The sequence below is a fragment of the Neodiprion fabricii genome, chromosome 7 (assembly GCF_021155785.1).
Source record: "Neodiprion fabricii isolate iyNeoFabr1 chromosome 7, iyNeoFabr1.1, whole genome shotgun sequence".
NCBI classification, from domain to species: domain Eukaryota; kingdom Metazoa; phylum Arthropoda; class Insecta; order Hymenoptera; family Diprionidae; genus Neodiprion; species Neodiprion fabricii.
In genome coordinates, this window is record NC_060245.1 from 14,786,412 (window position 1) to 14,797,581 (window position 11,170).

At 36.9% G+C, this 11,170-nt stretch overlaps 3 protein-coding genes across 8 annotated transcripts in view; 2 read left to right on the forward strand and 1 right to left on the reverse strand.

The window, feature by feature from the left end:
* The window catches only part of LOC124186318 (ABC transporter F family member 4-like), a 49,461-nt gene extending 47,702 nt beyond the window's left edge, over positions 1–1,759 (reverse strand). For 2 of the 5 annotated variants that reach the window (XM_046577922.1, XM_046577921.1), the window contains exon 1: positions 1,068–1,759. In XM_046577922.1, coding sequence (XP_046433878.1) covers positions 1,068–1,215 — 148 coding nt within the window. In that variant the 5' untranslated portion in view covers positions 1,216–1,759. The remainder of the gene's footprint in view (positions 1–1,067) is intronic. The other 3 variants (XM_046577924.1, XM_046577923.1, XM_046577920.1) reach the window with 2 other exon arrangements.
* A 2,059-nt stretch (positions 1,760–3,818) lies between these two features.
* LOC124186342 (28S ribosomal protein S36, mitochondrial) lies at positions 3,819–5,262 on the forward strand. Of its 2 annotated transcripts, none has more exons than XM_046577973.1 (4): positions 3,819–3,970; positions 4,094–4,148; positions 4,233–4,481; positions 5,072–5,262. In XM_046577973.1, exons 1-3 carry the CDS (start codon positions 3,947–3,949, stop codon positions 4,478–4,480), a joined length of 327 nt encoding a protein of 108 aa, XP_046433929.1. In that variant the 5' UTR covers positions 3,819–3,946; the 3' UTR covers position 4,481; positions 5,072–5,262. The 2 variants fall into 2 exon arrangements, with proteins under 2 accessions (XP_046433929.1, XP_046433931.1); XM_046577975.1 differs by having other exon boundaries at positions 3,820–3,970; positions 4,233–4,408.
* Positions 5,263–5,383: 121 nt separating this feature from the next.
* Positions 5,384–6,161, forward strand: LOC124186341 (peroxynitrite isomerase THAP4-like). The gene is made up of 3 exons (XM_046577972.1): positions 5,384–5,607; positions 5,688–5,853; positions 5,954–6,161. The coding sequence occupies exons 1-3, from the start codon at positions 5,510–5,512 to the stop codon at positions 6,077–6,079; spliced, it is 390 nt and encodes a 129-aa protein (XP_046433928.1). The 5' UTR covers positions 5,384–5,509; the 3' UTR covers positions 6,080–6,161.
* Positions 6,162–11,170: the final 5,009 nt, after the last annotated feature.

Here is an 11,170-nt window from a genome sequence, read left to right on the forward strand (position 1 = left end):
AGACATATGGAATTTTCTGACTTCTTCAGATTTTCCAATTATAAGTAAATTTTCATCCGTCGATTATGAAACTGGCCTGAAGTATAAGTTGTGGAATGTACTAACGGAATTAATATTCAGGAATCCAAAGATTTCAATTTTTCTTTGGATATTACAATTTAATATTATAAACCACAAGTTCCAATCAATCAAGTATCATCAACGATGCAAGTTACCTCCAAAACTGAAAAGTAAATGCAACCCAGTTTTCGAGTTGTGAGTACAAAATTATAAAATTATAAATAACTTCAACATGGCATTATGCCTATATTATCGGAACCGTATTAGTTCAAGCTTGATTGATCAAAACCTTGTACACATTTAATAATATTTTTGATCTTATTTGAGAATTTTCAAAAATTATGAATATTGTATGTTGTTGAAACATTATTTTCCAAGAGGCTGAGCTGTGGTTCAAGTTACTGGTATTATTGTTATATACCTTTGTGCCAAATTTCCCTGGATTTTTTATACTGAAATCTTTCTGATATTGGTCAAATCCAAAATTCATCGCCACCCTTACATTACACTGACTTTTACTGTTACTGCTTCTAGGGTCCTATCAGCTTGCACTTCGTAACGTTATAATCTAACAAGCCAGTTTTAGGAGAAGTCGTTATTTCACAACATTAGAACCGTCTGAAGATCAATTAATTTTAATGCAACAAAAACACTTAATTGCAACTCAATGTTTAATAAAGTCAACATCATCATTCAGTCTTGGAAATACCAACGATATCAATAATGATGTTTCACAATTCGGTGTTTTTGTTAAAACCAAAAGATACATGTACAATGTACATGTTAATTTTTTATCGTATACATAATATCATTTAAATGAAAATTGAAAATACATATAACAATATTTATAATTATTTGGAAACCAAGATGTTTTAGCACCTTATCGATGAAAAACAGATCATAATCAAAAAAACGAGGGCTGTTTTTTATTGCGAGCTGTTGTTTGAAATAAATATTGGCTTGGAGCAACAATAAAAACTAATACATGTCTTGAAAATGGAACTCACCGGATCCGTCGGAAGGTGCTGGGTGTGAGATAACAGAAGAAGTGATCATAGGATAAAAAATCCTTGGCCAAAGAACTGCAAAACATCCAGCAACAATTGCGAGAATGAAAATCGTTTTTCTCGGTCCGAATTCCGAGGTTTCTGCCATTTCTTTTTTTCGTTTTCTTTATCTTCCTTAACCTTAATTACCGAAATTATCGTATTTTTTAATCTTCAATTAGTCGTTCGTAGTAGGTTCAAATTTCTTTTTTTCAATCTTCGTTTCAACTAGTTGCGTCTATTCTGTCTATGTGTGGCACACATTCGTCGATAAAACGCAGCAAGTCGCAAACGCCAAGCTTTGGCAGCAACACCGGGTCAAGCACAACCGAGGAGCACACTGTCATCTGCTATTTTTGGCGGAGCCCTAGGGCTGTACCTGCTGAAACTGTGTAAACACTGATCAGGCCTTGAAATAAGCATGCGACAGGAAAAGCTAAAGTCTATTCATCAATTTCGAGTTGAAGTTTAACTTATTTAACTCTATTTTTGTTCAATTTACTCTAGAGAAAAATGGTTCGATACGTTGCATTCAAAGGTTTGGTTGAAGAATTTTGCGATTTGATATAGCACAGTTTGGTGAAAAAATCACGAATTGTTCTACAAAACGCATCGAATAATCCCATTCATGTTACGTTTCAAATCGATTCGGTACCATAGAGTGGGCGGGGCTAAACTATATCTACGACCACGGTCTTACATACAGGTCTGAAAACTCTAGTGATGGGGGCTGAACGCTTAAGAAATAGCAATTAATTTTCGTTGGGGCCGCTAGAGGCGGGGCGGTAGAGTAAGGTTGTTTGGGAAAAAGATAGATAAATTGCAGGGCAGTATCAATAGGGATTCTCCATCAAATTATATTGTTTCTGAAATTCTCGAGGTGAGTATTAAGTGATGTACTTGAAAACATTTTTACGTACATTTGGAAAATTTGGGAAATTTAGAGGTTGTGTTTGCGAACATTACCTTACGACAGTGCGACCTAGCGGCAGCGTCGAAAAACAAAAACTGCAACGTAAGCGTATTTCCCTTACCACGCAAATTTCGATGAGTTTCAAGACCTGCATCAACGAAGATCGAGTCACATAGAAGCGTACGGCTTATGGGCCGCTTGAAGCAAAACTGTCCGCGACTCGTAAATCCGTAAGATGGCTCTACCGTCGGTCGACAATAGAGAGTTAGCACGATCACCCCAACTCGCCGGTCGGAGCAAAGTTAAATGTAAATCCTAAAACTTTGTATTTAATTCCACATTTCTCAGAATATTTTTTTCCAGAGAGGTGTCAATAGCAACAAGACTTCCCGCGTAAGAATTTAAACGAGTACTTCTTAAAAAGTGGCGCACTCTACCGGCAAAAAAATCTGTCCCCTAAATTACGACCATTCGTTCAACATTACGTTCAGACTCCTTGTATCTATACTTCGTGCCCCTGACACACGCTGCTAAAAGTGGTTCGCAAAATGTCCCTCGATTCTACCGCCAATTTCCACCACTAGTGGCGCTAGTAGTTACCGAGCTTACGCGCGATCAGCGAGGGCAGTGAGCGTGTCAGAAGTCTACTAGCGCCACGTATTGTCCCCAGTTTTGAGGTAACGTAAGAGGAATTGTCTAAATGCGATTTGAGCGCCTCTTACGGAAAAGTGAAATTTTCACTATAAAATGTAAAAAAATGGGTGGCAATCGTAACCTATAAGCCTCCGTTTTACAAACATCTCCGTAAATTCGTAAAGTACGCATCTGAAGTGACTAAAAAACAGTAAAAACCGAGTGATTGCTTTTCAAATCTCAACTGACATTAAATCCGAGGAAAAGGGGAAGGGAATGAGTGCTCTATACGGGCTTACACCGCAAGAGGCGCTAAAAATCGCACCTTCACAATTCTTCTTACGTTGCCCCAAAAACTGGGCCAGCTTTTGAGCCAAGTGCTGCTCGAGTGTTGTCTCCTTTCTACTACTCCGTGGTAGGACCGTGTCTACGACGAGCTTATCAACTGATCGTGTAAAGTAAAATGTACCATAGACACGGGGCAGGAATAAGAGGTGGTCCGACTCGCGCTGAATGCTGTAATTATTTTACTAAAGTTCACCGATAATTCGAGTCCAGGTGCCGCATGCGCTGAAAAGCCACCACCCGCGAGAATTTAACGCTTCTTAAAAAACAGTTTGTATCCACGCAAAATTAATCGCCAACATACAGTCCGTCCAGATTACTTTCTAAATGAAATATGATCCTTGAGAGCGGCCAACAACGATACTGGTGTTTCCTTAGAGCATATACTACCGAAGGTAAGCTACCCATGCCGTCAACGGCGTCAACCTCGCAAAAACTGCAGCCGAAGTAATGAGAGAACAAAATATACACTTGAGATACTCCGTTTCTCTCACTCTGCAGTTGATTGGCTGAGAGCGATATACCTATCTCCCTCTCTCTCACTTTTCTGTCCATACTAAGCCACCACCCAGCCTCACGCCTCCAGTAAGTAGTATATGCTCTAAGGCTTATCCACTAAATCCATAAGGAAAACAGATGACTGCACATGTGCAATCAAAATTTTGTAAAATGAAATAGTATGCATGGTATGCAGAAGGTTGGGAAAAAAGGATTCAGGAAAACGGTGTGAAAATTCTGGCTAATATGACATCCGTACCCGCCATTTTATTAGGGAAAAATCTTGGGGGAAATCTGGGGATATGTTATTGCCAATGTGGGGGAAAATGTTGGCAGACTTGGGGGAAGCTGATTGAGTTCATTGAGTCATCTGGCAACTCTGAATCTATGACGAAAGTGAAATTTTCCGTACATTCTTTGTAGCTGAAATTAATAACTTCGATAAAAGACTATGATGGCTAATAAAGGATGGAGAGTATGTGCACTGGTTGATTATTTCGTTGGATGATAAAATAACTCAATTTAGTAATTTTAGTGTAACCGGGTAAAAATATCTTATAAAGCATTTATATCAATATAGCATCAAATTCAATTGCAGGTCGTGCAGGCTCACATACCTATGATTAAATTTCGTAAGGGTGATATTGAAAGAGGTGAATCATATACACGATGTAATAGCAATACGTATATTTTTATTTTGAGTAAAAGTAAAATTTTATAATGATATTTTCGGTTAGCTGTGAGAGACGTAATCGCGACTAATCAGTCAACTGGTCCAGCATCGTCGCCACTGAAAACGACAAGCAGGGCGTCGGGGCCCGGAGTTGTGACCAGACCAGTTATTGAAGATTTCCAACTACCGGCGAGATATCAGAGGCGTCCACTGGATATTAAAGAAATCGAATGTATCAACGTGGGTGGATTGAAATTCCGATTCTATTCCATGCTAAGTTTTATTTGTTACGGGGATATCAGGCCTCCATGAGGTATGGTAAATCATGTTTTACAATTATTTTTACTAAGTGATGAAATCTTATTTTGTTTGTGGAATAGCTAAGATAAGTTCGAATGATAAAATACAAGAAATATCTGATTCAGCTGTAGTAGCGTAACATAACCTCACGTTCAGTAAAATCTAGCTCCAAATACTTGAGAGTTTCTGTAATTTTTTTGTGAATTTTGCTTAGCCATCCCTCAAGCACAATCGTAAACTTTATTGTTTCCCAAAGTTTGAAGAGATTTCATCAGTTGAAAAAAAAGAATTGTAAAATACGATTTGCCATATTAGATGGGGGTCAGGGATCCTATTAACGAGAGCCTAATTTGCTTTTCGTCGATACGATTTTCAAAAATTTACGTCTAGCTTATGACTTATCTGTATTTGTTGCAAGGAAAATAGAAACTGCCATTTTTTCAAACTCCAATACATAAATCAGCCTGTCAAAATTTGTTACTCTGCTTAAGCATAATGTGTTGACACAATTTCTACATGCGATTGATGAATAGGGCCTTTGAATTATACTCATGACACCTTTCATTCTTTTATCGAATAAATAATCGTTTTGATTTGTTTCAGCGTGGTGGACCCGAATAATAATATTCCAGGTGCACCAAAAGCTTTCGAATTCACAACAAATCGTCTCATAGTATATAATCGGAATTTTACAGGTTTCCGTATTTAACAATGTAAATTATTAAACTCTTGTACATATATGTAAGGTCGCAATTGCTTGACATTAAAGTAGAAATAAAACTTCTCTTATAGAATTTATGTTTTTTAATTAATGAAATTTTACTTTGCTTGCATTTTGTGAAGTTGTACTCTACGGCCTGAAATAGGTGCTAAATGTTTCAACGTTAATTAAAATGAAGTAAAATCTGATGAATATAGATATGGTACCTGTATGTACTGTTTGTTTACACAACTAGTGCCTGATTCAGTGTCTTTAGTAGCTAAGTTTAGTAGGTCCCTGGGTTTTGCTTGCAATAAATATTTTAATTTAAATTGAAAGTGATGCCTCACTGTGCGGCAATACGTTGCACGCATAAATCCAGTGCAAAAAGCAAGGCTCAATTAGAGATTGAAAAACGAACCAAGATTTCATGCCATCGGTAAGTCATCTGTAAAAATTGAAGAAGCGATGGTCCTAGTAGATGTCTTCTATTATGTTTCATTTGTATATACATTTGAGTTTTCTAAAGAAGATCGATGAACGAAAGATATGGATCAATCGAATGAGGTTGACAGAGGCATCTTTACACAAATATCCATATTTATGTTCGTGTCACTTTTCAAGTGATTCATTTGATCGTACTTTAGTATGCAAAATAAGGCTAAAAGATTTCGCTGTTCCATCCGTGAGTTCAATAATTTTATGTATATGTAGTTCTCATATGAGTATTCAAGGATTTTTAGCGTTGGAGGGAATGTAAATTATATTTTTTCTTAATGCTTTAGATACACAATGTTCAAGACGTTTCTAATGCTGCTGCATTTGACAATGATGTGGTTGACAATGTGGTTGTCAATATGGTTGCCAAAGAAAAAACAAAAATTAAGCACTTTGGAAAACTGAAAAACTGAAACTGAAACTAGAAAAGGATACGTTTGAAGAAACAATTGAATGTAAGCACTCCAGAGGAAATGAAACTTTTACAGTACATGAGATTGAAGTATCGACAAGAAAAAAACAGAAAATTACTGACCATAAATTATCATTTTCATTTACGTGCCACCCAATTGTCTAGATGTATATGATTTTTGGCACAACATCACGATCTCAGAATTGTGATCTTTTCAGGTCCAAATGATTTAAGTGACAGGAAAGATGCATCTTCACAAACACAGCCACAACCTAGGTCTGCTGATAAAGCTACGTGGGTATCAAAATCGTTCATTGCTAATTCTCCAACAAAGATGCGCTTACGTGGTATTATGAAAAATCAGAAGAAATCATATGAGAGACTGATAAAACTTTTAAAACGAGCGACTCAGTAGGAAGACAAACGAATTGCAACATTGCAGAACGTGTTGGCGAGTTTATAGAAACGTTAATAATTCACCGATGGAGAGCTAGATATTTTAACAAATCTCGGTAGGTCAACCAAAGATTTATTCAAACGAGCAACGATGAAGTCTATGCATGCTGTAGTACCCAAGAAGTTTTCACCTGAGTTACGATTATTTGCTTTGACACTGCACTATTACTCACCACGCACATACAATTATATTCGTTAAAAATTTGAATCGTGTTTGCCGCACCCTCAAACATTATCCAACTGGTATGAATCAGTAAACGGAGAGTCTGGTTTTAATACTCAATCTTTTATCACTATCAAGGAACGTGCCAGCAGAGTTGATATTTATTAATGGGATCTCTGGTATTTCATGAAATGGCAATACGCCAGCACATCGAGTACGATGGAACAAAGTTTAGTGGGTATGAGGATATGGGTGGTAACATAGCTAATGATACATCACCTGTTGGCAAAGATTGGTGTCATTGTTCGTATGTGTAAACTGTTCTTGGAAAATACTAGTTGGGTTTTTCTTAACTGCCGGCATAAACGCAAAGCAAAAAGTCACTCTTGTCGGTCACTGCTTAACCATGCTGCAAGAATGTGGTGTAACAGTGATATCGGTAACATTGGATGGAGCTTCTGCCAACATTTCAAGAGCAAAACAACTCTGCTGTAATTTTGATGACCCAAGTGCTCTGCAATCATCGTTTGTGCATCCTATGACATCAGAAAACGTATACGTTATACCAGATCCTTGTCACATGATCAATACGAAACTCACTGAGATGCAAAACTTGTAATTATGAATGGAAATGGCGTATTGATTTTATGGGATTGATTCAAAAAAATCCATGACATACAGGAAGAAGAAGGCCTTCTCTTATTGTTAGGTAACAACTTACGATCACTCCACACTGATTTTAAAGAACAGAAAATGAAAGTGAAGTTTGCCACACAAGTACAAAGCAAATCGCTTGCAAACAAGATTGAATTCTGTAGAATGAACTTACAGCTGGATTATTTCGAAAACTCTGCGGCCACTGCAGAATTTCTTAAAATATTCAATGATCTTTTTGATATATTCAATTTAAAAAATTTTACACATGGAGGTTTGAAAAAGCCAATCCATTCAGAGAATAAAGCTAAAATTATAACAAAGCTTGACAAATGTAGAGATTATAGGTATATTAAGGTTTAAAGGAAGGTGACGCTGGCCGTAGTATTCTGAATACACAGCACAAAATGGAGTTCCTTGGATTTTTGATCTGCGTTCAAAGCTTTAAGGGTATTTTCCACGAACTTTGTGAAACCACAAAAGTACTGACGCACATACCAACCTACAAATTGAGTTAGGACCATGTAGAGTTGTTTTTTTGGCTGTGTTCATTCACATGGCGATCAAAATGATGATCCCACAGTCCGACAATTTGAAGTAATTTTCAAGAAACTCCTCATATATTCTGAAATTCGTGACACAGACTCAGGAAATTGTATACTGCTAGAGAATATATCCATATTATATGTTACATCTGCGTTAAAACCAGAAGATATGATAAATTCTTCTACGTCAACTGCTCGGTTAATTGGTAGTGATGCAATCCTGAATCTGAATGAGATTTCTAGGGTTCTTGATGATCATTCCAATTTATCCAACATACGAACTGTATCTGAATTTTTTGATAGGATCATTGTGTTTATTGCTGGTTTTGTTGTCAAACATCTGAGTAAGACCCTGTTGTGTGAAACGTGTGTCGATACGCTGTCTGGCAATGAATCAGATCCAAAAAGTGCTCTGATATTATTGAAGAGTTGAGGTGGCTTGCATTATCCATCTCATACTGGACACCACAATTATCGCACAGCAGAATAAGTAATACGCTTTGCTTTAAAAGAAAGTGGTGGAAAATTTATACTTGAAAATTTTTCGGAGGACTATTTATTAACTTGCGTTTTGTCAAATTTGACTGAGACAAGCACACGGAGAGAAGAAGCAAGAGGATCTTGCTTCGTAAACGAATGCAATACTCTACATGTGATACTTATTCAATTAATCTTAATAGTCTGAAAGTGACAAAACTATTTCACGTGTACTTTTTCTAGTGAACGTGTGAGCTTTTGTCTTTACTCGATTCTCACGTTCGTTGATATTTATGAACTTCTTTTTTAAGGAGCGCAATTTTTTCCGAAAGTCATGATTTTCCTTTTCCAGCAACTTTACCCTCTTCAGGAGATTATCCATCGCAGCTTCAGTCATGCGAGGTTGATCGTGTTCCATGGGTTCTTCGGCAAATGAATGCAATTCAACCGCGAAATCATTTACTCCAGACTGATCGTGCTGCATGATTTCCGAAGAGTTATTCAGGGCCGACGTGTTATGATCGACAGGAACAGCTGTGCTTTTTAAACGATCAGGCGTCACGAAATCATCCTCCGCGAAATGTGATGCACAAACGCCAGACTTGACGAGCGATGTTAAACTCCTTTTTAATAAATCAGAGTTGCCTGTAAAAACATAGAAAAGTAAGCACTGCTGATCTTAATGAAAGTTGTACCGAAACTTCAGAAATAAACAAATTATAATTTGCAGATGTACAGAATAAAAGTTAAGGCTTTACATATACGGTGGGGCCTCGATTTTCGAACATTTTTTTTTTTACGAAGGAAGGGGAAATTTTTTTTTTCTTTTCCTACATTGTTTATTAACTATTTAATTCTATTGAAAAAAATTTTGATTTTTATTTTTCATTTTTCAAGATCATTATATTTAGTTTATAGGTTCATTTTCAGATTAGATCAATATTGTAGGCGTAAGGGTGTCGACCATCCTCATTGGCCGCCCGACCTTATAAACTAAATATAATGATCTTAAAAGATAAAAAATAAAAATTAAATGTTGAGCTGGTACATGACCCCTGTCAGGCAGTGTCCTCGTATCTTGAAGCGGAAGTCTCGTAGATGGTTCTCGTAGAGCGTTACAAAATTAGAAAACAGATTAAAATTAGCTTAATAAAGAGAGTTTCACTTAAAGATAACTAGTCGTTCGTTTTGGAGTATTGGTCTCAGACGTGCTTTCGTTATTTTTAGCGATATTCGTACGTAGGGAAGTGCGATGATTAAACCATGTGACGGGGTACGAAATACCACGTCACAATACATACCGCAATGCTGGATCCATTTATCACGACGATGAACGTCAATCGTTGGAAACCGAAAGAGTTTTGTAACATCACGTCGATTTTTGCAGCCTATATATGAACACACATCACTGACGCGCCCGGGGACCATTTTTTATTTAAAATTAACACTTAAAAAACATTTAAAAAATGTATAACCAATACATAAGATAACTTCATGAATTCAATCACAATTGCCTATTAACAATAATTTATTATTAATAATATATATGTTACAAAGACATATTATCACGGTTCGGGTGAAAACAAGATGAAAGGTGTTTTTCGAGACAGATTCACTATTACAATGTTTCTTCTTACAACAGTTTCTGTTACAACTACGTAGTTTTATAAATAATTAAATGCCAAGAGCGTGGCGAAGACTGGGGTAGAGATGAAGAAAAAGTGCAGGCTCGCCCCCGAGTTGAGGCCAAGGGTCGCGTCGCGCCATAAATGCCACATGTAGGGAAATTTCCGGCGCGGTCAAACCCTTAGCCCTCGGCTAGCGAGGCGAGGCCTGGACACTCGAAGGTTAGTTGTAAAGATCTATGGAAAAAGATACAAATGGAGAAACGGAAATACTTTTATGGTTTTTCGCCGGCTTGCCGGTGGCGGGTGTCCGCCACATACGGTTAATAAATATGTATAAGTAATCGAAGACGTAACAAGACGAGACAACAAGCGAGACACGATCAAGAGTGTTTTGCTTGTGCATGCAGAGAATTTTGTGATGGTAAAAATTATGGAGGACAGTTTAGGACGAGTCGTGGATAGTCGTGGAGACACGCATCGCCGTATCAACCGGAATTCAATCTATCATGTATTTTAGTCCACAAGTTCAAAATGGTCTAAAATAGAGATACTGCTCTTAAAATTATGTACGATAGCTCATTGGATTCGGAATGACGCCTAGAAAAATGTGCCAAGAGAGTGTATTAGCGCATAAAAAATTGCAAAAGTTATGAACAATTAAAGATGAAAAAAAAGGCATTTAGTTTTTCACAAATATTTCATAGAATATTCATATTACAGAAATTTCAAAAACAGATTATTGAAGAGGAGGAAATTTCCAATAAAAAACTTCCGGCTCCCGGAACTCTATCTCCATTATTTATAATTTTAATTTAACGCTGAAAATAGGTCTCCGCGATAGCCTTCCAAGATAATATCATGAATACATAGTACGAATCCAAAACAAGCACTTTTTTCACACATATATCAATACTGCTTATGTATTCAAATATCTTATAATTTTATAGTTTATAATGTTGGATTATATGCATGTATGAATTTTTGTAATTCACGCATAGTTTGGCACCATGGTCGTCGATGTATGCGTTCGGATCCCTATGAATTTATATCTTGACTTCATATTGACCTACGTGAAGTTTGTAGCAGTCGAATAAGCCCGCCTAAATCACAACAGAATTTGAATGTCATCAACGTAAAGGCTTGACCTCCGTGCTAGGCTCATGAGTTCC

Excerpts from the sequence above, each read along its gene's own strand:
- LOC124186341 (XM_046577972.1), top strand. The coding sequence starts at position 5,510 with ATGCCTCACTGTGCGGCAATACGTTGCACGCATAAATCCAGTGCAAAA. Across the intron at positions 5,608-5,687 it reads ACCAAGATTTCATGCCATCG|TTTTCTAAAGAAGATCGATG; the intron begins GTAAGTCATCTG and ends TATACATTTGAG. Across the intron at positions 5,854-5,953 it reads AAGATTTCGCTGTTCCATCC|ATACACAATGTTCAAGACGT; the intron begins GTGAGTTCAATA and ends TTAATGCTTTAG.
- LOC124186342 (XM_046577973.1), top strand. The coding sequence starts at position 3,947 with ATGATGGCTAATAAAGGATGGAGA. Across the intron at positions 3,971-4,093 it reads TGGCTAATAAAGGATGGAGA|GTCGTGCAGGCTCACATACC; the intron begins GTATGTGCACTG and ends ATTCAATTGCAG. Across the intron at positions 4,149-4,232 it reads TAAGGGTGATATTGAAAGAG|CTGTGAGAGACGTAATCGCG; the intron begins GTGAATCATATA and ends ATTTTCGGTTAG.